Here is a 26,815-nt window from a genome sequence, read left to right on the forward strand (position 1 = left end):
GTCAATTACATTTCAAAAAAGGATAAGTTTTATGTAAGGGGAGGGAATATGAAAAAGATTCAGTAAAAAAATCTAGGAGGCAGGAAGTGTTAAACTGTGTGATGACCCTGATTTAACTAAACTACTTGTTTGTCCTTATTCTGTGAAAACAAAGATATTTTATGGTATAGAGATTTTAGATTTTAAAGCCTAGCTGCTCAAAGTTTGTTAATATTTTCTTCAAAGGTCATATCCTCGCTAGGTTGTTTTAGACATTTCTGAATATGTCAAGATTCATATCCCCTTGAAATTTTTTTAAATTTAAGATGAAAATTCTATCACTGTTTCCCAGAGATTCAAAAGTAGTTATGACAAGTTGTCACTAAATTTCCCAATGGCGTGATTAACAGCACTTAGAAAGCAAACTCTTGGCAAACAGCATATATTCTACTACAATTGGTGGACTACATTTAGATTCTAGAATCTGTTTTATCAAATCTGGTAAAATCCTTGAAGGCTTTGACTGATAGGCTTGGTTCTGTCCTCACACATACAAGGAGACAGAAAACCTTCTGAAGGCTGATAAACACAAGTATTAAAGATTTATTTTCAAATCTAAGAAGGCATTGCAAACAAGAACAAAAAGTAAATATATAACTAACAGAACAAATACAGAAAGTAGCTTACTTACTGGCAAGGGCAAGCTTAACTGGATCATACAAAGAATGCAAGTATCCTGGACTTTTGAGGTTTAATTCAAACTATTGAACACTTAAAGAGAGTCATCAGGTAAATATCGGTGATGCATTCAACTCAAACCACGTCCAGCTCTCTACTGCAATCTGTTATACAAGGCATTTCTCCAACTACTCTCCAGGTTCAAAATTGTTTTATGCCAATGGCAATGATCCAAAGCAGGCTCTCTTCGTCTCCCCATCTGGGCAAGACATGTACAAACAGTTACAGTATACACAGTCACGCTGTAATAAGGGATTTTAGGATTTTCTCCATGTAGTTTTAACATGGCTTTGAAAGAGTTCAATTTGTATATCTTCATATAATCACTTCCAGACAGCTAGACAACCCCACCATTGCAAGCCATGTGTTATAATGAGCCCCATCTAACTTGAGAAAGTCTAGAAGTAGGCTGGGTATATCTATAGCTAGGGACATATCTTTCCCTTGATTCTACCCTCTTACTACATTTTACTGACACACTATTGCCAGTTCAGTATAAAGATAGTTGCTACACATACATTCAGCACTTGACTAATTTTGTGATTGTGTAACTGGATTTAAAAGTCTCACTATCTTAATTTTGTCTCAGCTCTCCCCCCCAACTAGGGGTAGTGGACTTCAACTTAAGGATTTTTTTTTTTTTTTTTAAATCAGTAACTGAAATTCCTTCCAAAATCAATACAGTTAGCAATTTCCATAAACTGGCAGTGAAAGAACGATCAGGAGAATAGTATCCAATTCTTCCAATCTGACAATTGCTTAGTTAGGAGTTGTAGATTTCAAACTAATTTAGACTAATTGTTAGAACAGATCCAGCCACCACTGTATGATGGAATTCTCAGAATACTGAATAGCAACCTATTGTAAACAATACAACTATTTCTTTAACAGTAGGCATTGACTATTCCTTTAACTTCATCTATGTAAAGATAAGTTACTAAGTAACAGAATTTGAAGCTAGCATGTTTTCAACTTAGAATCATAGAATCATAGAATATCAGGGTTGGAAGGGACCTCAGGAGGTCATCTAGTCCAACCCCCTGCTCAAAGCAGGACCAATTCCCAACTAAATCATCCCAGCCAGGGCTTACTTACCCTAGCTTTTGGCAAACCTATATTTAACCTTTAGGGTTAATACTTTGGATAACTACTAACTGTTTAAACTCAACATTTATAAAACTGCTCTTTTTAATCTAATTCCATAAGATATTTTTAACACCTTTAAAAGACTGACTGATGTTCAGCTGAAATTGCCAGCCAACTTTATTTTAAATTGTCCATTTTGCTTTTGCCAAGAGAGGATTAAATATTATCTTTAAGTATAAATTATTCTGTTGAGTGCAAAATCAAGTTTGATTTTAGGCCCTATTCCTGCAATAGGCTCTGCGCAGGCAGACCACTGAAGTCAGTAGGACTCTATGTGGATTCAGGGCTCTGCCGGACTAAAGGTCTTCCGAACCAGGGCCTAAATTAGGACTACAAACCATCTCTATCCATCTGTATTTATTCAGATTGAAAAATGACAGACCAAGGAAGCTAAAGTTCTTCTAAAGCAGGAGCAGGTATTCTAGTTTCTAGCTATAAAGTTAATTTGTTAACCTTACCATTGCTAGTGATTTACTTTTGTTCCCTAGAAAGAAAAACATGCCTTCAGGTTTAAGTTTTCCACCAGATGCACATAAGTGTATTCTGAGTTGAACTCCACATTCAAAACTTTATTTAAAATAATGCATGTTTGTATCTAAAACCTAGCATTTAAAGGCATTTTAATTTCTGCAAGTTAAGATTATTCTTACTAGAACTTTATAGTAATTTTTTAGTCTTACATTTTGAAGAATGAATACACTGATATTCAAGAAAAATACTAGAGGCTAGTCAAAATATGAAGAAGCAATTTTTCAAAAAAAATGGAAGTTATTTCCATTTTACAGGATTCATGATGAATTTGTTTTTTGCAAGAAAAAGTGAAGTGTTTAAAAAAAGTGAGTCCTGCCCTATTTTTGCTTTCATTTTTGGCAAGCTGCAATAAGACAATGTCCAGAGTTCCTCACCTACATTTTCATTTCTCTCCTTTCTTCACTCCAACTTTTCAGAATGTTGACAACTTTTGAGAAGTTAGAGTGGGAAAACTACAGATTAATTTTTCCTGCTGCCAGTAACTTAACAGCTGAGGAAGTTTTTTGGAAGTTTTTTGGGAAAAAACTTCCCAGCCATACTCGCTCTCAGAAAAAAGGCAAAAATCCTAGAAAATTTCTACTGCATTCTGTGGCAAGAGGAGAAAAAAAAGTAGAGAACAAAAGCAGAATTCCAAAAGTGTTTTTCAAATGAAAATATCAGTTTTGAAATTTTCCATAAAATAGATTAACTGAAAGCATTTTCCCTTGAAAAAAATTGGTTTTCAGCGTTTTTCAGTAAGAAAATATTTTGGCTGGAAAATTTTGACCAGCTCGTTAAAATACAGAAACAAGTGGTACACTTAAACTAACTTTAAAAAAGGTATTTACTACAAGTGAGAGAGCTCCTATATCTGTTATGTTATGAAGTACATAACTGAAAGGAATACACTTTAGATGGAAACTAATTCCATTAGTATAAACACACCTACAACATTTCTGCATCAGTTACTACTAGAATAGCTGGAAAGCTCAGAAAAATAACAAAAGCAAGTAGGATGGATACTGGTCCATGTAGAAAGGAGGAAGAGCTGAAATAACTCATAAGGCAATCTTACTCAGAGCTGTTTTTGTATGAGAACAATAACTTTAGAAGTTGTACTAACTCCTTTATTAAAACTTTTTTGGACTACAATATTCTTATTGGTCGTATGTATGTTTCTTTCTCCCAGCCACTACAATGCTCAAAAATATCAGTGTGATAAGGATACTTTTTCTGAGATAACTATGAGATTTAAGATCTTGGTCAAAGAAACTAGGACTATAGCTCAGAAAAGTTACCTCTGGAGACTTTTTTAAAAATTGGCTTTCCACTAGCTGTCTTCCAGTCATCTGGCACAGAAGCTGATTTAAGAGACAGGTTACATATCACAATTAATAGTTCTGCAATTTTGTATCTGAGTTCCTTCAGAACTCTTGGGCGAATACCATCTGGTCCTGGTGACTTACTACTATTTAAATTTATCAATTTGTTCCAAAACCTCCTTTACAACACCTCAATCTGGCACAGTTCCTTAGGTGTCAGCTAAAAAGAATGACTCAGGTGTAGCAATTTCCCCCACATCCTCTGCAGTGAAGACCAATGCAAAGAATTCATTTACCTTTTCCGTAATGATCTTGCCTTGCCAAACTGACTGTATGGCAGACTTCCTGGTTCTGATGTACTTACAATTTTTGTTGTCATTAGTTTGTGCATCTTTTGCTAGTTGCTCTTCTAATTCTTTTTAGGCCTGCCTAATTATACTTTTACACTCTACTTGCCAGAGTTTATGCTCCTTTCAATTGTCCTCACTAGAATTTGACTCTCAATTTTTAAAGGATGCCTTCTGGCCTCAAACAGCTTCTTTTACTCTGTTTACCCATCAGGGCATTTTTCTGGTTCTCTAACTTTTTTTCCCCTTTTTTTGGATTTGGGGTATGCATACAGCAAGTTTCCATGCAGTTTGCAAGCATTTCACTCTTGATTGTTCCTTTTAAATTTCCATTTAACTAGCCTCCTCATTTTTGTGTAGTTCCCCTTTTGGAAGTTAAATACTTCTTTGGGTTTCTTTGACATTTCACCCCCTACAAAAAAGTTAAATTTAATCACATTATGTTCGCTATTACTGAGCAGTTCAGCTATATTCACTTCTTGGACCAGATCCTGTGCTCCATCTAGGATTAAAAATCAAGGATTTCCTCTCTCCTGGGTTCCAGGACTAGCTGCTTCAATAAGCAGTCATTTCAATAGAAATTTTATCTCTGCATCCCATCCTGAGGCCATGTACCCAGTCAATATGGGGATAGTTGAAATCCCCCATTACTACTGAGTTCTCTGTTTTTGTAACTGCTCTAATGTTCCTGAGCATTTCATAATCAGCATCCCCATTCTGGTCAAGTGGTCAGTAGTATATTTGTACTGCTATGCTCTTATTCAAGCACGGAATTTCTATCTATAGAGATTCTACAATACAGTTTAACTAATTTAAGATTTTTACAATACTTGATGCTACGTTTTCTTTCACATATAGTGCCAGTCTCCGACCAGCACGACCTACTCTGTCATTCATATATATTTTGTAACCCGCTATTACAGTGTCTCATTGATCATCATTGTTCCACCAAGTTTCTGTGATGCATATTATATCAATAGCTTAATTTAATATCAGATGGTCATGATTTCACTGGAACCAGGATTTACCCATTACCAGCTGACACAACGTGTGTGTATATGCTGACTGCAAAGTCTTAATCTCACATAAGTTAACAGTGCTTTAAGGTTGCATTTTAATACTACGTTTCTAGTGATGACAGGACCCAAGTCTCAAATCTCCAACAGCTGAATGTCACCGGACTTTTAGGGACAGCCTTCCTAAAAGGATAGGACAGTAAAACGCATAGATTTCTGACATTTAAATTGTAATTATATAGTTAACATCTTTAGTTATATTGGTACGCATTTGTCTAAACAATGCCTAAATACAGAACTCCTCAATCTCCCTGGAGGAAGAACAGAATAGATTTTATAAAGAGATGAAACATAGGAAAAAAAATAGTAACATCCCCTTTCCCTCATTCATTGTTTTGATACCAGTGTTTTCTCCCTACAATTCCGAACTCAGGAGTGGACAGAAGTAAAAAAAATTATTCTTAATATTTAATTTTAAAATTGAAAATGTGTAATTTAACATCTTTAACAAATGTACTCAATGAACTCACACCCTCCCCAAAATACAAAAGAATTTAGAGAAATTTGTAAAGCCATCTATTATACTTAAATGAAGGGAATAAAGACTGGAAATTAGAAAGCAAGAGGTAGAAAAGAACTAAGAATTCTGTAGCATTGTGCTTTTAGAAAAAAAAAATCTCCCTACTGTGAAAAAAAGCATTTCAGTTTAAAACTTTTATCACTAACCTATTAGGTTTATCAAAGTGTACTGCAGCTTTATTTGATAGAGCACAAGAGGGCAATTTCTCTCTCTCTTTGCTAGGGAGAGAATTTAGTGTATCATCTTTAGGTGTCTTTGAATCTGCTTCGGCTGATATGGAAAGGCTTATTTCCTCAGTTTTTCCATGTTTACTGTCATTGTCTGAACTCTTGATATCTAAGTAACGTCCATTGTCCTCTGGAACTGAGAGAGGCACGTGGACTAAGTCACAAATCACTGGAACAGCAAAATTTTCATTCTTGAGGAAGTCTATTTCACTAGAAGAAGAAAAACAAATGTTACATTGCAGCTTTTCAAAAGAAGATCTGAATCAGACAACTGAAATATGAAAATATTGTGGTGTAAATGAATACCATGCTATGTCAATTCTTTTTTACAACTTCAGTAATGTCTCATCTTATATCATACGAGATGTGTCGTGCTCCTTTCAGAGGGTACACCTACTGCAGAAAAAAAAAAAACTCAACCCAAGTTTCAGAGCCTAGACCAACTGACTCAGGCTTGTGCTACAGGGCTAAAAATACCAGTGCAGATGTTTCCGCTCGGGATGGGGAAATGCGTCCCCCTGGTGAGAGGGATGCGGCTCAGAGCCAGTGGTCCTACCTGAGCGAGAATGTCTACACTGCTATTTTTAGTCACAAGCCTGAGTCAGCTGACATGGCCTCTGAGACTCACTGCCACAGTGTTTTTTTGTTTTGTTTTTTGCAACGTAGGTGTACCCTTTTTTTGTAAAGGAAAATGAAGTGGTGTAGCCAGAAAGATCTTAAAGATAAAAGCGTAGAAAGACTGATCTTTATATGTTTCGGGCTGAGCCCAAAGAATTCAACAAACACGAAGTGTCAAGAAGCACATGTCTATATGGAGTATAATATTTAAGATGTTTTGGCTTTGAATTAATTTTCAGAGCTCAATATTTAATATACTTTCATTTGCCCTGAAATGGTAACTATACACTTTGACTAAATGACTGAGAGGTTATCACTTTTTGTATATATAGATACATACTCTGAAGAAATCTTATTGTGTAACTTAAGGGATACATAAAAGCTGGTGCAAGACTAATAGTTTGTTTCTTTTATTTCAAAAGGAGAAAGTTGTTAAAATGAACATCCCCTCAGCAGTGTTTACAACGTAAGTATTGCAGTACTTAGGAACCAAAAGAAATTGACAACAGAAGTGAAACAAGATTTTCATTTTCCACGCAGAGAGAAATGCAAACACAAATAGTTCAACGGTAAAGAGCAAAAAGTATTTAAGTTCATTTTAGTTTCACTGTTTAAACAATTTAAATTAAGGAGGTAAAATGTTAACCGGTTAACCAATAAGCATCAGTCTTACCAGTAATGTATTCAGTTAATGTTTAAATGCCTAACGCGCGGGGCCAGCAGCCGGGACCCCGTGTAAAACATGGGGGTGCTGCAGCACCCGCCATGCCTGTTGTGAACTCGTCAACAGTAAAACATTTAACCGATACAACTGGAATAATTTAAACAGTTACTTTTTAAAAATGCCATTTACATCCCTAATGTAAATAAGATTCCTTATCTATCTATATTTAAGTTAACGGTGTCATCTTAATTTTCTATAATTGATAAATGCAGGAGATAAATTACTACATAGGTTGAACCTCGGGACCTGACCGGTGCCGAACCAGAGAATTTGCCGAACCATGGGAGGTTAATATTGTAGTGAGCGCGTCTCTTTTTATTTTTATCTCGCTGAGGCAAATAAACGGAACAACGCTTGCAACGCCACCTATCCAAGGCTTACCGGCTCTCTTCATAACAAAGTGTTAGTGTTGTTACACAATTTTACTGTATTGGCACAAGGCAATAAGTAGATAAAGCATAAAAAACAAAATAAAATCATGCCGGACCACGGATGTTACCCGACCAGAGAGTGCCGGACTAGAGAGGTTCAACCTGTATGTAACGGGAGCCCTTAAAAAGCTCTAAAAATCTGAAATATTCTATTGGTTCTAACAAAATTCCATACATTAAAGGTAAGATTCTGTCAGTTCTAGAGACAAACCCTATGAACAACTAGTGAGGTTTTTTGTTTTTTTGTTTTAAATATTTTACATATATTCTTATGTAAAATGCTGCAAAATCAAAAATACATACCTCTCAAGTCTTCGGATTTGTTCCATCAAAGACCATTTCTCACTGTTTAATGCATTAATTTGATCTTCTAATTTTTGCACTATTAAGCATTGCTAAATGCAAGATAAAAATAATGAAAACAATTTAGCAAATTCCACTTATGACAGTACATAACAAACTTGCATAAGTGTGTTAACTATAATCTTACTTCTATTGACTGTGATGCTCCAAATACAGGAACGCTCCCTAGTGTAGGAGTGGTAACCTCTAACTCATCCTCTTCAACACCAACTGCTACATCCACAACATCTCTTGCAGTTACTTGATGGTTTCCGAAGTCACGATAGAGTTGTAACAAGTCTGGAGGCTTTGGAATGTTCAATCCTACATCATCCCACAGTTCAAAATCCTTGAAATGATTAAAAGCAGAGTCAGAAGTCTATGGCACATTTCTTTTTATTCTTGAATTTTTGTTCACTTCATTACATTTATATAGCTGCATAAGAACAAGACACATGCCAAAATGTCAAGGTAATTTGGAGAATGCAAGGTGAGCTGCTTATACCCAACTGAAGGGAAAAACAGAAGAAGTCAAAGTTGCTCCTCCAGAAGCAGAAAGTAGTATCACCCCAAAGAAACTTCTAAGATCTGCATTAGGAAGCCTTCCAAAATGCACATCTGGCAATATTAGTAGTTGTTTCTTTCATAAGGTGTGTGGATTTTATCAGGTATACCAGTCAGGCAAATTTTTAGCATAAAGCAGGCAGCTGGTGGAAGGGTATTATACTACTGATGCAGGGGTCTTTTTACCCCTCAAAGTTTAAATAGATAAATAAATTAAATAAATTCCACCTCATACATACACATGGATTTTATTGCATCTATCCATCTATAAATAATACAGGGGCCTAAATTTTCAAAAATGCAAAGTCTCAAACTGTGTGCACAAATAATCCATTACTTACATAACTGGTTATTTGAGTGCATATTCACATTCAATATTGGGGAGGATAGGAAGCTCCCTGCCCCACCTGTTCTGGCGGGGCCCCACCCCCGCTCACTGCACTCAGCCCCCCCGGAAGGCCCTGCTTGGGTTGAGCTCTTGGCCATGGCTGGAGCTCCAAGCCAGTTCCATCTCCACTCCACCTCTTCTCTCCCCCCACACCCAAATCCGCAACTGTCCCTCCCCTCCAGCATGAGGTTTGGGGAGGCTTAGCCTCCATTACACGCCACCCATGTTGGGCAATCAATCACAGTAATTGCGTACATTTCAAAACTTGGGAACCATTTTATCTTTTTAGACTATCACCTAAAGTTCTCTATTTTCTTGTTTGACTATTCTGCATTATTTCTATCTCCACTATTGAGTTTGCTCAAAACAACGTAAGAAAAGAGAAGAACATGTGTAAGACATTAAAATACATTTGATTATTCAAGTATTGTGTCACTTTGGGTTTGTCTACTCAGCAGCTGGGATTGTGCTTCCCAAGGTAGGGAGATGGGCATGCAATAGCTCTGTTTGAGCAGGTGCACTAAAAACAGCAGTGTGGCTGCTGCCATGACAGCTTGGGCTAGCCACCCAAATACTAATCTGTCTAAGCCCGAGTATGGACACCGGTAGCTAGCTTAAACTGCCAACTATGCCACAGTGGCCGCATTGCTATTTTTGGCATGCTAACTTGAATAGAACTCATGTACATCTGTCTATACATGTGGGGAAGCATGCTCCTAGCAGCTGTGCAGATATACTCTTAAAGAGCATCTTCAAAGATATTAAATGCTGACATTTTTGTACAATTCTTTTCCACTGTTCTTCAGGCATACATTTCTTGTTTTATATTAGAGATCTAGGATTTATTTTTTCCACTCTCTGCCTTTGAGGGCAGAATTTGACCCATATAAGTTCTGTTATTGCTAATTATGCATGAGAATCAGAAAATCCAACTTGACTCTCAGAGAATGGGTTGAGTTTGCAGGGCTGGCCATTAAAAATTCCCCCCCCTGTAAACTGAACACATTTGGTATATAACGTGAGACATATGTGCAACCCAACAATTTAATTTTTATGGAGTCAATCTGAAGAGCAGAAATGCACATTAAGGACACCGCACTTAATAGAGAGCCTCAAAGAATTCTTTTAGAGAGATGAACTGTTCTGTTGCACACTATTTCAACATTACAAAAATTTTCATGTAATATGTGGTAGCATTTAAGTTTTTCCATAAAGATGTGCATTTTGTCCACTGCTATATGGATTTACAAAATATTATCCAATACTATGTAATAATAATTCCCATCCCTTACTTCATTTTTATCGAACCTTAAAAACAGACAGTAAATTCTGAGAGTTAATATTGTACACAGTTTGACTGAGAAATAGGTATTGTATAAATTTATGAAAACTGCTGCACAATATTTTATGCTGGGGAAAAGATTGCTGGCTTTACCTTATTTAAACATACCGATAAAATTCACTTCAAAGCAGCAAGCAGAATATGATTATTTTCTTGGTATTTGTTCCATGGCATGTAAAATGAAGTTGAATTTTTGAAAACACATTGTTTTTTCCCCTACTGGTAAAGCTTCCATTGTGGATCATAATTCCATTATTGACGTGGTGATTGGCTGGGAAGTATTAAGCAAGTAGAAGACCTGAACTCTTTCCCTGCATGTTGGTTGTAAGTCTTGGGGACTGTCTACATTAACCCAGATACGAGCAGATAATCAAACTTTTCTAAAGATGCTAAACTGAGGAAATCACTACACAAACTTGGAATAGTTACCCTGATGGGCTATTTTTTCTCCATATAGTTACTTCTGATGACAAATGCATAGCAAATTGTTTAGAAAATTAATTTCTCATTTCACTCTCTATATGTTGTAATTAGAATACACATAAAGTGGTTATTGTAATAAAAACTATGATCAACTGAAGGTTTTCAGAAGAAGATAATGTTCAAACACACCTTTTAAGAGTGACATTGTGTGTTTGTGTCAGCGTGTCGGAAAATATATGGTAGTTTTGCATTTACAAATTATAACTGGATAATGGATTACCAGATTATAAAATGCTCTAAAATATAGTTCTACCCATTTTTGTGTGCTCGGCAGCCCTTTATTTACATGTTTTGAAAACAAAGCCTATTTTGATGCATTACTTAGTGCTTCTGTACTTTCAATTTATGGCTCTAATCAGCAAAATATTTATGACCATGCTTAATTTTATGCATGCTAGTAGTCCCACTAATTTCACTGGGATTACTCAGGTGCATATCGTTCAGTGCATTTGTAAGAGTTTGCAAAACCAGAGCTCATTTCAAGACCTATTCTGACATCAAAAGCAAATTTAAAAAACCCAGATTCAAAAACAAGAAATGCAGGCAAACATTGTTATCAGAAAGGTTAACCAAACTTTACCTGATCATCACTTTCATCTGAAAAGGTTATTGAAGTAAGCTTGTAACTATTCTTTAATAAAAATTCATTGACTAGGAAGTTTAGAGCTCTTTTCTCAAGAGGTTTGATTGGTTCCTGGAAAAAAGAAAACAATGAAAACTGTAAATCTTATGCTCACCTTCTTTATGGTTGCTATGCTACAGCTGTATGTGGGTTAAAGTTATTAACTCAATGTCTGTCAACCACCTACCTGAATTTCAGGACTTGATTTATAATTTTTTCGTTCCTGCAAAGGAACTTCATTTTCTGCAAAAAAAGAAGTTAACATAAAATTTACTCTCTTTCACCTGGAAAGAGGTCAGCTACTTCTACATTGTCAAAGTAGAAAGACTAAAGAAAAGGTTTATGTACACCACCTGCAGCCTGAGTCAGGTTGGCTCGGAGGGCCTGAATGGTCTCCTTGGCTTTCCGTAGTTCAAACTCCAGGACTGGACAGGGATTTGGATTAAACACACACAGGCATCCAACCAAGGAAAGGGAAACAAAAATAAAATATAAAAAGCAAGGATGGGTGTAAAAAAAATATACAGTTTGTATTAAACAGAAAGCATGCAGTCTTTATGGAACTCATGGACACATGCAGCAGAGTTGGCCTGAAAGCAAACTGGTGAACATTTTCCATAATCATAGTGGTCTACAGTTATCAAAACTGGAAGTTCAAGCTGTCTGACAAGGAATCGCTGTAGGTTTTTAATAAAATTACTATAATATGTATCTTAACTTTGCATTAAATTGAGGAAAAGGTAGTGATGCTTCCAACCCTCCCCTCTCCAAATCCTACTAACCAATATGCTGTGATCTTTTGGGATAAAACAAAGGGAGTAGTTTTTAAAAAAGCTAGTGTTAGAGGTAGTGGAAGCAGTTTGTGTGGCAAAGCTGAATTAATTTAGAATGCCATGGTATTTTAAACTATTTTTAATAGTCCTTTAAAACTATTTAAGGTTGTTTTATAATAAAGAAACTACACACTATTTTGCTACTTTGAATGAATGCCATGGAGACATCTCAAAGTTTGAATCCCACTGTATTATTTGCTATGAGACAGTTACCAAAATATCATTTACAAGGTTTTTCGTTACAATTGCTATGAGTTTTCTGTTATTTTCTAGAAGAAGACTTGGATTTTTCACTTTAACAAGACGAAGTGAAGCTACTGCAACAAGTCAAATACATTTAGATATGCATTGCTAAAAGAAAGACCTATATATCTCAGAGTCCTCAGAGGAAGCTTACAGTACACTCACTTATTCATAAGTAATGTTTCCTCTGAAAGTCTTTACTTATACTACAGTTCTAAAACTAAGGTCAATTGAACTCATTCAAAATTGGAGATTCAAAGAGTATAATAAAATTTAGTTGTTCAACATCTCCATTATGAATTATCCTAACAATGTTCCAATAAAGTTTACTCTAACTAGTATTTTTTAAATGTGAGTACAGTGCTGCTACCTTGAAAGTTATAAAAATCAAGGTCAGATATACAGTGGCTGCCAATTTAAAATATACTTTGAACCTCTGTAAAAGGATTTAACAACTTTCCTTTTCATAGCCATTTACATTTAAATATTTTGAGGGAACCTATTTAGGGAGTTACCAGCGTTCAGACACCTTGCTGATTCAACTCAGCCAGGTATAGAGTATGCGCATTAGTCTGAATACCAAATGTAGGCAATTATACTTATGGTAAATACCAAATATTCGGTTGTCTAGAGTAAATGAAGTAGTTCAGTATTTAACTATAAGTGATAAAACTATATACTTAAGTATTAGCTAAAACTACTTTGGACAGCTGAGATGGTCTAAACTAATTTAATTTTAATACCGATGTGAAGCTAATGATGTTTTAACTCTGTCAAATAAGAACAAGTTTAATATATTCTTCACACAATCATTGCCTGGAAACACTTTACTGGAGTATTCTGAAAGACTATTTTAGATGACAATGCCGTGAACAAAGTGTTTCATTTAATTGGCTCTTGTTTGTAAGATGTATTATTCAGTGCTGGACAAAAAAGTGTACAAATAATTCAGTTTCCCTGTTGGACTGTCATTAACAAGAGCCTCTTGACTATAAATGAGTGCATGGAAAAAAGATTCACTCAGTTTGCATTTATCCATCAAAACTGAAGTAGTAACTACAGTACATCACATTTACTATATGAAAGTAACTTGTTTGATGCACAGAATTTTACTGCAGCAGTACAAAAGCACAACTGAGGATCTGATGAGAAAGTATGTAAAAGATCTCTTTAGTAGTCAGCAATGCTGATCTGCAAACATTTCTGTGCAACCAAGTTAGGAAATGTTTTTACTGAAAATTACACTTTTATATATAACTAATCATTTTTAGTATTTGCTTAAACATATGAATATCACACAAGTTTATAGTTAGATTCTAAATAGTAATGTGTTGATTTATTCAATTTTGAAAAATATAAAAACCATGTAACTGATTGACTTTAGATAAAATAATAATTTAACAAAAAGTGAGCATGTATTCATATTTTTGGATCTCTTTAAAATATTATAAAATGATAAAAAATAAATTACAGAACAATTGCAGATCAGAAGTGCCCTGCACCAGAATGATATAAATGTAAAAGAACATTGGTAAAAAACACAAACTGGAGAAACTCAGGAATCCCACTGAGGAAAACTGAAGCTGAAATAAGAGACATATGACTGAAGGCATAGAAAGCCAAAAAACCCATGTCAGACAAACCCATGTCAGACGGCAAGAATTAAAATTTGAGTGAACAACTGCAATGATGCTGAAGGAATAAAACACAACCATTATGACTTTACCTGCTTGTTCCTACCAAAATGGGTTACTCTGCTGCATGTTTCTCTTTAAATGGCTTAAGATTTTAAACAAGACAAATATCTGAGGAGCATTAGCTCTACAGTATGTCAAAACAGCCACATTATATGGCACAAAATAAAACTGACACTGTTAAGTCTCAGACCTCATTTCTTATTGTGTATAACTCAGCTATTTTAGCTCCCACCAAGCTGACAAAATTTCAGTTTTCAGTAACCTAAATTTGCTTTTAAAAATTTTTTTTAACAGAAGTGTACATTTGTCAGCATTTGCCTTTTCTTACTGTGCATGATTTGTAAAATGTTAGTCCAGAATATTGATTAATCTTTTAAAATATCATTCAGAATTAACTTTTTTTATTTGAGAGACAATTATGCATATTTCAACAAGCAGCTACATTTCATGATGTCTTGTTACTGCATTTTTTATCATACAACAATGGTCAGCATCAATGTCAATATATTCTGATAGTTCTAGCTGGGGAGATCTTTTTTACTCTATTTAAGAGAAAAATTGCACTGCCTGATAATTTAGCAAATATTGACCACTGTATGGTATCAGTACCTTGTTGTCAGGGAGTTTAATTCCCTTGTGATCTAAGAGCAGCATGTATAAATACCTCCAATGGACTCAGTCCATTGGACTGCTTTAAGTGTCAGGCTTGATGGACCAGCTAACAGGTACAGCCCATTAGGCAACTTGGAGGGAGGGCTTATCAAGAGCAATCCAGATAAGTCTAAGTGTTTGGTGTGAGACAGCTCTCTTAAGGAAGAAATTGAGTTTCCTCCCACCTCTGTGAGGAAAGCAGAGATTCGGAAGCTGGAGCCCAGAATGTGGCTAATCTCCCTACAATGATGTCCTCTTGAACTTTTCACTGTGCCTTAAAATTCAATGGTTTCTGTAGTCTATTCACCTTCCAAGTCAGGAAGGCAAAACTGTCCAGGTAGAATTTGCTTCAAGAGACTGGGGTTGCTTGCTCCTCCTGCAAGGAAGAAGAGCTCAGATTGCCTTCAGCTGCCTTAGGAAAGCACTGAGCCTGCATTAGTGAAGTTGAACCTTCCAAGTAAGTGACTAGGGTCAAGATTTAAAAAAAAAACAAAACCCATGATTATTTTCAGTGCCTCAATTTGTGGGTGACTAATCTGAGACACCTTAAAGAGGCTTGATTTTCAGGGTGGGTTGGCTCAACATTTTCTTAAAAACCAGGCTTCTTTAAGAATCTCAAAATCATTAGACACTTGAGACTCTTGACCCTAAGGCTGAGAACTCCAGTTTAAAAACACGCTGCAAGTAAGGGTCAGAGACTACTTCTGAGAGGGCAGGGGGACAGGCAGAAGGAGTGCAGGGCTATGCTATGTTAGTAATCTTCTCTGCGCACCAAAAAAATAAAGTAGTTGCAATAAATATCTGAACTATAACCAGCTTGGCACCTGGTTCTTGGAGACCCACTGGGTCAAATGCATGCTTGTAAGTAGTACAATTCACGTTACTTCAGTGAAATTTGTAATATTATATCTCTGAATCAGTTTGTCAGCCTTTTTCCATAGTACTTCACATATGACAGTGTAAAGGCAGTTACTATATAGGCAAGTGTCTCTATTCCTTTCATACTGTATCTTCTGAAGTCACTGTGTTTGCAGTGTTACTGTAGCTACATTGGTCCCAGGATATTAGAGAGAAAGAAGGTGGGTGAGGTTATATGTTTTATCAGACCAACTTCTATTGCTGAAAGAGAAGCTTTCGAGCTATACGGAGCTCTTCTTCAGGAGCAGGGAAAGATACTCCACATGTCACAGCTAAATACAAGGTGGAACGGACTGCTTAGCATAAGTAGTTACATACTGTAAGAGACCATTTCATCTGTGGTAATGAGATTACTGGAACACCCTATAAATGTGGGGAGGAAGGGAGAGCCAGACAGGGGGGAAAAAAAAAAAAAAAGGAGCAATAGGGGAGGGATGAATGGAACTGACAGATTTGACAGTGGGGATTGATTTTTTGAGTTAGTTCATATTTATTAATTACACAAATCAGGGCATCACATGCCTAAAATTTCCAAACCTACAGCTCTAGCAGGTATAGTTTAGTAGTTATTGGATACATTTTTCAAACTCCAATTAACATAATTTCAAATCACTACAATATTTCTATACCACATAGTGAATTTAAGATGGAGCAGAAGCCTCAGTTCTTATATTCCATTCTCTTAATACAGGATGCTATAGGTTTTTGATTGCAAGCTTGTATTCTTTATTAGTCTGTAGGAATGAAACCCATTTTCATTAGCTTGTTATTTTACCATAATGAATGTTAAGAGGAGGAATATTAAACCCCATCATCTCTTCAACATTAACTTTTATTAATTTTTTCAATTAACTCAGCACTTAAAATAAATCATGATTTTAGGTAAAAGAAAAATCAAGTATCCAATTGAATCAATTTTCCAGAAAAATTTTCCAATCAGCTTTTGGCAATTTTCACCTAATACCACAAGCTTTAATGACAAATGAATTTTGGATCACTCTTTTTGGATTGTTTACATATGTATATAGGTAATTTCTGATACCCAGGTCTTGATGTATTATATCAGGGGTCTAAGCAGCAAAATGGATTTTTAAGTTGCAATTTGGTTTCTCATCTATATCCACATATCTGGGCTGATGAATTTTCATGTCTTACATCTTTTTCCCCTCAAAGAGATGAAGATGAAAAAATTCAATCACAGTACAGGTCCTCTTCATCAGATTCCCCAGATAAGCTCATATGAGACACTCCCCCGCCCCCAGCCATTTTAACTACAGATAGGATCAAATGGACTGGCAAATCTGAAATGCATAAGTCCATTTTCTTTTCTGCTTACACAATTCACCAATGAAGACTGAACATCAATACTGAGAACTGGAATATACAAATATAAACAGATGCCTTGAACTATTACAATAAGAAGTCTGAAAATAAGGAGAGTGCTGTATATTATGGCAAGAAGAGCAATACAAGGACTTCCCTTTGGCAGGTATCACATTTTTGCCTCTATATTCTTTGAATGTAATAAAGTGGGTTCTAATAGTGACTAGCCATGGCACAATTCTGATTTTACAAACAAATCAGGACTAGTTTATTTTAGCTACTGATGAATACAACGGCTTTCTATCTTTCTTACTGCTTTCAAGGGGCACAACAATAAAATCAGAAATTATGGGCTCTGTATAGAGAAATCTTTAAAGGGGAGGACAGCAGTATGAAAAGGTAGTTAATTCCAAGAGCCAGGATGAACTATTATCAAAAGGAGCCTTGTGTATATTAGATCAGTGTTTTTCAACCACTGTTCCGCGGCGAGATGTTGCCTGGTGTGCCGTGGGAAAAAAATATTAAACCATGCTTGAATGTCGGAACTGGTTACTAAAATTTTTGAATCCCACCACTGATGTTAAGGACTATAAATAGCTCCGGTGTCACTGTTACACTAACAGGAGGAGGACAGGAGGAGACATCGCAGTAGATCGCCGATGAGCAGAAGAGCGCCAATGGATCTGGATTTGGAGGAAACATGAGCAGAAGAGCGCTGACTGATGGATCTGGATGGAGACATGCGCAGAAGAGTGCTGAGTGTGACGGACAGCGGCTATCTGGAGGAGACAAGCGCAGTAAGTACTGAGTGACAGTGAGATACTGCAGTGATGGACAAGTTTTTGAAAAGGAAAGAACTGGACTCTGAACAAAATTTGGAGCCAGATGAGAGCCCAAGTATGAGTGGGGATCAAAAGAAAGCAAAGATGGTTAGCTCAAGCAAATTCTCTGGCACAAGGCAATATAGCGAAAGCTATATTTCATTTGGATTTACTTTCACCGGAGATGCAAACAAACCAACTCCACTGTGCGTGGTGTGTGGTGAAAAGCTAGCTAACAGTGCTATGGTCCCAAGCAAACTTAAACGCCATCTCCAAACGAAACACCCTTCGCTTCAAAACAAGAATGCGGACTATTTTGTTCGCCTGCGTGAAAACACGGAGAAACAGGCAACTTTCATGAGAAAAACCACAAAGGTAAATGAAAGAGCTCTTAAAGCTAGCTATCAAGTTGCTGAACTTATAGCCAAGTCAAAAAAGTCGCACACTGTGGCAGACACATTAATACTTCCCGCCTGCAAAGCTATTGTAGAGGAGATGCTCGGACCTGAAGCAGCTAAGGAAATAGCCAAAGTCCCTCTCTCAGACAACACAATTTCCAGACGTATTAATGACATGTCTGCAGACATCGAAAGTGTGGTTTTGGAAAAGATCCGTATCAGTGAGAAATTTGCATTGCAACTTGACGAGTCTACTGATATCAGTGGACATGCTCAACTCTTGGCCAATGTGCGTTTTGTTGATGGTGATGCAATTAGAGAAAACTTCTTTTTTTGCAAGGCATTGCCAGAAAAAACAACAGGAGAAGAAATTTTTCGGGTCACATCAGAATACCTTGAACAAGGAGGACTTAAGTGGGAAAACTGCACAAGTGTCTGCACCGATGGAGCTGCAGCCATGGTCGGGCGCACCAAAGGCTTTGTAAGCAGAGTGAAGGAAAGAAATCCAGATGTGATTGTTACGCATTGTTTTTTACACCGTGAGGCCCTCGTAGCCAAGACTTTACCAGCAGACCTAGTTCATGTGTTGGATGATGTTGTGCGCATGGTAAACTTTGTAAAGTCACGACCCGTGAAAAGTCGCATATTTGCAGCTTTGTGTGAGGAGATGGGAGCGAAGCATAAAACCTTGCTGTTTCATACAGAGGTCCGGTGGTTGTCGCGTGGCAAGGTCTTGGTTCGTGTGTATGAGCTGCGGGAGGAACTTAAAGTATTTCTGACAAATGAGAGGTCAGATTACGCAAAGCTGCTTGCAAGTGATGAGTGGTGTGCAAGGCTGGCATACCTGGCAGATATATTTCATCATCTGAATGAACTGAACACACGAATGCAAGGCCGAAATGAAAACCTGCTTACAAGTACAGATAAAATAAATGGATTCCGTTCAAAGGTGCAACTCTGGCATCAACACGTGGAAAGTGGCAATCTTGAAATGTTCACACTCACCAAGCAATGGCAAGGTGTTCACACTGCTGCACTGTGTGAGATAATAGTTAAACATTTAAAAACTCTCGAGGAGAAGTTGTCATTTTATTTCTCTTCAGTCTCCACTGAATGCCTTGACTGGGTTAGGGACCCTTATAGTTCAGCATCAGTTGGTGGAAAGGACATGACTTTACAGGAGCAGGAGGAACTAACTGAACTGAGACAAAATCGTGGTTTCAAGCTAAGATTTGCTGATCTACCTTTGGACAGTTTTTGGTTGGATACTGCCAAGGAGTTCCCCCTTCTGGCAAACAAAGCTATTTTGACATTGCTCCCATTTTCCACTACATATCTGTGTGAGATGAGCTTTTCAAGCATGATTGCTATAAAAACTAAATACAGAGAGAGACTGAGAGCTGTTGACGAAGAGCTACGTGTGTGTCTTTCTTCGATTCCAGCCAGAATATCAGCTTTGTGTTCAGCCAAACAGGCCCAGGTTGCGCACTGAATAAAGTATTTTATAATTTTTCATATTTCTGTTTACTTACTATTTCATAATAAAGTAATTATAAAATACTTTCTTTGTGTTTATTTGATTCCTATTCAAGAGAATTACTTTATATATAGTCAATATAGGCACAGAGTTAAATTTTTTAACATTTTCTAATGGTGGTGTGCCTCGTGATTTTTTTCATGAAACAAGTGTGCCTTTGCCCAAAAAAAGGTTGAAAAACACTGTATTAGATTATGTCCTCACTTCTTCCCAAGACTGAAATTCAAACTCTTAAGAGCACTATGATATCAAAGTGTCTCCTTAGACAAGAGGAGAAAAAGTGAGAGAAAGCAGCAGAAGAATAAGAAGAGGGATTAAATTAGGCCTTGGCTACACTCGCGGATTCACAGCGCTGCCGCGGCAGCGCTGTGAAGCGCGAGTGTAGTCGCGCCGCCAGCGCTGCGAGGCAAGTACTCCTCCTCTCTGAGGGGAATAGCTTGCAGCGCTGCGAGGGAGCGTGCGCTCAGGGTTTTTTCACACCCCTGAGCGCAGCAAGTGCAGCGCTGTGAATTGCCAGTGTAGCCAAGGCCTCTGTCAAGTTTATTTTGCAAATTTAAAAACAGCTTGTCTTTGCAACTAAGAGGTACTTTAAGAGCAACAACTGTAGCTCAGATTTTATTTGTTTAAAGGGACACTGGAAATAGAAAGAAAGAAAGAAAGAAAGAAAGAAAGAAAGAAAGAAAGAAAGAAAGAAAGAAAGAAAGAAAGAAAGAAAGAAAGAAAGAAAGAAAGAAAGAAAGAAAGAAAGAAAGAAAGAAAGAAAGAAAGAAAGAAAGAAAGAAAGAAAGAAAGAAAGAAAGAAAAAGTCCAATGCTGGAAACAGTTCTCCCCTGTGTTGGAATAACACTTAAAGATTAAATAAAATTATTTTCAATCTTTTATAGTAGTTTATTTTGTGTGTTTCTGACAGAAATGTGCATCACTGTGTAGCTCGAAAGCTTGTCTCGCTCACCAAAAGAAGTTGATCCAATAAAATATATTAGCTCACCCACTTTGTGTCTCTAATATCCTGGGATCTACACAGCTACAACAACACAGCATACTGTACAGTCAGTTTATCATTTGGGTGGATCATTCACACAGCAGCTGGGGAAGGAGATTTGTGCTGCCTTTAGCTAAACTAGGATTCAAACTCACTGGATCTTTTTGAAAACTTTACAAAGAAGCAGTATTCAAACTTGCACCTGTTCCAAAATTCTTAAGTCACTTTTTTAAGACAAAAATATCTTGTATGCATCACCACTGACATAGTAATGTCATGCAAAATTGTGCCACTAGTTTATTACTTAGTTCATAGTCCATTTCTGTAACATCACATTTATAAGGACCAATGAGAGCTGTTACAAGGAAGGCCCAAAAAATCTGAGTTGCTTTCAGTTATTTCAAAAATGCCCCTTGCTATATTAAAAAAAACCCTTAATTTTTACCTTGATTTGGAGAAGGCTTTCTAGATTTTACATTGGAGTGCTATAAAATTTTCTGTAATTAAGGTTCCTTCCATCATTCCTGATCAAAAGCGACTGACGCAGTATTATAGTGGTGTGTTAGCACCACTATAGTTAAGGTTGCATCAAGACTTCTGTTTAAAATTTGACCTTACTGAACCCTCTAAAATCCACATGCTTACTCAGATTTCTTTGGAATTTCATGTGCTCAGGAGGGTGCAAGGTATGGTTAGCGATCCAAATTTAGGTTCATTTGAACTAGAGACAGCAGTGATATAAGCCCCCCCCCAAAATAGCCATTTTCCAAAAAGTTTCTAGGGTTTTTTTTGCGCCACACCAGAGATCAAACTATGGATTTGATGTGCATCAAAATGGTCTCAATCTATTGAGTTTTACTGAATGTAATGCCTGTATAATGCTGTATGATTAAATATGACCATTTATATAATTGATATTACAATATGCAATTGCAACAAATCTTGAACAAAGTATGTCATGTAAGGTGTCAATGGAAAAGTTATGATTTACTAAGTATGATTACCCTGTTTATATGCATGTATCATCTTTGTATCTGAAGTTATATATATAGGCTATGTACTGGTATCTTAAAAGTGTTGTATTCTTGGGTAACACCCACACGACAGAATTTACATTAGGGCCAGACAGCTATGTATTGATGGCCTATCAAAGACATTTAGTTCTCACAATGGACCATAGAAGAAACTCATCCAGCCCAGATGGCTCTTCCTGAGGATGCCTCAGACTTTGAGGGGCCAATGGCCACCCTCTGTGGTTCCATAAACTATGTAAGGGCATGGGATATATTCCTGTAACTCCAGACTCCATCTTTGGCCAGTAACTTTCCACAAACAGGGGCTTTGTTTGGGACAGTAAAATTTAATGTATATGGCAGATGATAAAAAAAAAAAAAAAGGACCCCTGAGATATCTCCATTTTGTCTTCATTTCCTGCTTCATTTCTCTGGACTAAATTTCTAACAAGGAAGCTTTAAACAAGGACTGATGATCACCCAATACGTCTGAGTAACTTGTATGTATATGATCTATTAATCATTTATAAACGCTCTTCTTTTATTAAACCTTTGGATTTTAGTTACTAAAGGATTGGCATCAGTGTGATTACTGAGTAAGAGCTGAGTTATATATTGACCCTGACTAAGTGGCCGATCTACTGGAACTGGAGGACCCTATATATGATGGAATTGGTTTTCAATAACCACTTATCATAAAGTCCAGTGACTGGGTGATGAGCCAAAGGCTAGAATGCCTAAAGAGATTGCATTTTTCACTTCTTGTTAACCAGTGTTGTGATACAGAAGTCTACTTTACTGGCTTGGTATATCTAAGGACAAAATAGACACCAGTTTGGGGTTAGTCTGCCCTATTTCTCAGTTTGTCCTGAATTTGGCATCCTCAGCCATGACCCACTGAGGCATGGTGACAACCTGGCACCCACTAAGTCTTTGGAGGACCCAAATTGTGAACAATATTTAAGATAATCTTCATCTGAACTCCGTCATCACGCCCCAATATGCCTCTGTTAACACACACCCCTTTATTCTGCCAACCACACAGTTGCTGAAACATACAAACTCTTCACCTCTTTTACAGCCCATTCACTCTCACCCCCAGGATTCCAGCTGACACTATTAAAAGGAGAAATGGGGGGGGGGGGGGGAGAGAGGGGGGAAGCTGCCCATGCCACCTTCCCTCTAATCCCCTGGATCTGGCAGTAGCCAATGGGAATTATTTGGATACACTCCATGTGCAGTCAGTGTATTAGGCACTAGATGTACCTACACTATGTAGTGGAGGCAGTAGTTGGGCTTACTTTGTAAAGATGTGTTTGTGATATGAGGACTTGAGTGAATTACTTTGATGTGTGTAACAGAGCTCTGATTAGACTACGAGATCTATATTTTGCAAACTCCAATGTGTTTGAGCAAAGGTAAAAAGCTACATGTGCACCTTCAGGATGCAGAATGTATCATTTCAGTGCAGACTTGTGTACATTATATAATTAGCAGAGTACAGGGGTTTTAGCATGAAGGATACTGTCAGTAGCAAGTTGGGATATGACAGCAGTCTAAGCATTTATTAGCTGCATGCACTCCAGGTAAAGTGAGTGTGTAGCTCAGGGGTGGGCAAACTTTTTGGCCCGAGGGCCACATCTGGGTATGGAAATTGTATGGCAGGCCATGAATGCTCACGGATCCCGGCCAATGGGAGCTGCGGGGGCGCTGCTTGGAGCAGGGGCAGCGTGCGGTGCCCCCTGGTGCCCCTATGCATAGGAGCTGGAGGGGGGACATGCTGCTGCTTCCGGGAGCCGCGCGGAGCCATGGCACATGCGGAGCAGGGCAAGCCCCAGACCCCGCTCCCCGTCGGGAGCTCGACGGCCAGATTTAAATGTCTGAAGGGCTGGATGCAGTCCCTGGGCTGTAGTTTACCCACCCCTGGTGTAGCTATGCTGAATGACGGAGGCGGTAGTTAGCTCTGCTTGGTAGAGGTGTATTTGCAAGATCTGTGGATTACTTGGCGTGCATGACAGAGTTGTGATTATGGCCTGAGATCTAGGTTTTCCATTATCGTGTTTGTGAGGAAAGGGAAGAGGTGCATCTGTACCTTCAGGATGCAGCAGGTATCATTTCTCTGCAGAACTGCATAGGTTTTGTCAGGAGCAGGGCACAGAGCTTTTATTACAAAGGATATTGTCTGCAGTGAGATGGAATATGAGATGACCCAATGCTTTAATGATTGTTAAGTGAAACTGAAGGTTGAGATAGTATCCTGTGAAGAAGTGTAAGGGAGATGCAAAAGGCTGTTAAGCGGTTCTTAAATTGTACAGGCATGATAATCTTTCTGGGGAGTTGGCTAAATGTGCGAGCATGTCAGGATCTGTAACTTCCTGATGCCTACAGTGCCAAGAGCCAGTGTGAATATATGCATATTGAGAAGTTGCTTGCAGAGGGTGGCATGATCAACCTTCCCCCTTCTCCCTGCCCCTCAACCTTTGTCCTTGAAAAGTATTAGCTGGAATCCTGGGGATGAGAGTGAATGGGTTGTTGAAGGAGGTGAAGAGCTTGTACATTTCAGCAACTGTGTGTGTGTGGGGGAAGGGGTGGGGGTGGGGGGGATAATCAGAATAAAGGTATTTGTATTAATGGGGCATATTGGGGCATTGCTAAAAGAAGGCAGAGTTAAGGCTGCATGAGCAACCTTAACTGTTCATTTCCTGGTTTTCAGAAGGTTAAGTTTCACTCAACTCAATGTTTTGCAAATGGACAATATATCAAGCAAACTTATCTCCGTATTAAAGTAGTTTTTTGCCAATGAACAGAGCTAATGCTCTGATTGGGATAAATTTCCCTTGCTCTCCTCAAGTAGCTCTTACGCAATCTATGGTTTCTGGAGCGTATGATAGAACTGGGCAAAGTCCACAGTAGTTCTCTCAACAGCAGGGTCGGGAGAAAAAAGAACTTTATCCATTCAATTTCCTCATTCAAAAAACCCCACCAGCTACAAATGTCAGGGCTTTCTGGAGTACTTTATTTGGAACACACTCTGAGGAGGACAACAATTCTAAATGCATAATAGAAACAAACTTGTAGTGTGTATGTAGCAAAGTATGGCCATCAGACAGACAACCAGCATCTTTAATTGGTTGACCAGTGCAATATGCTCATGGCAAGAAATACCATTCAACAAGTTGGTTGCCAAATTCTGCACCAGTTTCAACAATCTTCTGAACAGCACATTGTGACACTGGTAGACCAGTGCCAGCTCATGCCAAAGTCCCTAGGTCTCAAGTTAATACTATCAAATGCATAACTGGAAACCAGTTTGACTCACCTTTGTATTGTTATTGCTAAAATAGGTATTAGACTTGTAACAATGTGTTTAGACTTTATGAAACGATTGTAAATTGCTACATGTATTAATCTTGCTTACTGTACCTGTAACCCATTCTATAAGGTAACATTTAGTGTTTGTTCTGTAACTGCAAAAAATGTTTGCTCTGAAACTGTAAATCCAGTCAGGGGGGAAGCATTACCAAGTGTGAAATACTTGTTCACCACAAGAGATGTTATCTTCTCCCCAACAAAAGCAGGTCTACAGACATTGGACAAAAGATTTAGTTGATTGCTTCCCCCACAGCCCTGAAGAGGGTATGTGCCCAAGCCTTCATCCTGTCACAGCTTGAACGCTGTGGAAAGGAATTAAAATGCCTGCTAAGGAGAAATTATTCCTATGCTGCTTGAACTCTGAGGGGCAAGAATTTCTAAGGATAACCAAGGAGTCCCCACCTGTTTTGGCTGGGTTAGCCCTACAGGTATACAGAGTTTGCTTATAATAGAAGTTACAGTCACCTTTCAAAAGGTGACCAACTCATTTGTGTGTGTGTGTGTGCGCGCGCACCTACTTTAACTTTATAAATAACTCATTTCTTTTTCCTAGTTAAATAAACCTTTAGTTAGTTTGTTACAGGATTGGCGATAAGTGTTGTCCTTGGTTTGAGATCGGAGTACAACTGACCCAGGGTAAGTGACTCATCCTTTGGGACTGGGAGTAATCTGAATATTATTGTGGGTTTTTTTTTTTTTTTTTGGGTAAAGCAACCATCTATCACAAAGTCAAGCTTGCCTGGGTGGCAAAATAGTCACCTTGGGCATTCCAGTCTGTCTGTGACCCCATGGTAAGACTGTTACAGTGCTTTAGGAGTATAAACTTGTTACAGGCTTGGCAAAATCTAATTACAAGAACATAAAACCAGTTTGAGGTTTTTGCCCTGTTTCCTGGCAGTCTACTCTGAGGTTGACACTCACAGTGGTGAGTCACTCCAGACAGCGTGACACACACCTCAGTAGTTTAATTTCAAAGTAAAAAGACAATAACATGGGTCACATCCAAGAGAAGCTGTTGAAACCGTACGTAAAAAAAAAAGTAATCTTGGCCATTGCTGCTTTATGATCATGTAACTGCAGCTGGACCTACTTCTAGACCCCTCTCGATTGCAAACAAAAGAATCAGAATATCAGGGTTGGAAGGGACCTCAGGAGGTCATCTAGTCCAACCCCCTGCTCAAAGCAGGGCCAATCCCCAGACAGATTTTTACCCCAGTTCCCTAAATGGCCCCCTCAAAGATTGAACTCACAACCCTGGGTTTAGCAGGCCAACGCTCAAACCACTGAGCTATCCCTCCCCCACAAGGTAGAGAAACATCCTTAAAAAGGGGCAGCTATCCTTGCCATTTCCTGTTGCTTCCCTCATCCAACATCTTGTGATTCACAGAAAAGAGCAGATATCAAAGAAACGCATTACACTTGAGGCTGGGAGCAAAGAGAAACCTCTCATATATATGTTTTTGATTTAGATAATGCTTATCTGGCCTGCGTGTAGGCTAAGCTGATAGAAAGTACCTGGAAGATAAACACAGATCCTTAATTTCATAAGCTTGCTATGGCCAGCTAGTCTTCATTAAATAGTTCATCTGCTGAAATCCAGCTTTGAGAGGGTAGGTCAGATTAATTCCATACTATTGGATAGCTTATA

The 26,815-nt window shown here is 37.9% G+C and overlaps 1 protein-coding gene across 1 annotated transcript in view; it reads right to left on the reverse strand.

Annotated features, from left to right (window-relative positions):
• Window positions 1-26,815, reverse strand: part of RELCH (RAB11 binding and LisH domain, coiled-coil and HEAT repeat containing) — a 124,693-nt gene that overhangs the window by 77,264 nt on the left and 20,614 nt on the right. Inside the window, exons 3-8 of the mRNA XM_065398797.1 lie at window positions 11,733-11,804; window positions 11,567-11,622; window positions 11,338-11,451; window positions 8,129-8,329; window positions 7,942-8,033; window positions 5,785-6,075 (exon numbers count right to left, since the gene is read on the reverse strand). Coding sequence (XP_065254869.1) covers window positions 5,785-6,075; window positions 7,942-8,033; window positions 8,129-8,329; window positions 11,338-11,451; window positions 11,567-11,622; window positions 11,733-11,804 — 826 coding nt within the window. The remainder of the gene's footprint in view (window positions 1-5,784; window positions 6,076-7,941; window positions 8,034-8,128; window positions 8,330-11,337; window positions 11,452-11,566; window positions 11,623-11,732; window positions 11,805-26,815) is intronic.

The sequence above is a fragment of the Emys orbicularis genome, chromosome 2, assembly GCF_028017835.1.
Source record: "Emys orbicularis isolate rEmyOrb1 chromosome 2, rEmyOrb1.hap1, whole genome shotgun sequence".
Lineage (NCBI taxonomy): Eukaryota > Metazoa > Chordata > Testudines > Emydidae > Emys > Emys orbicularis.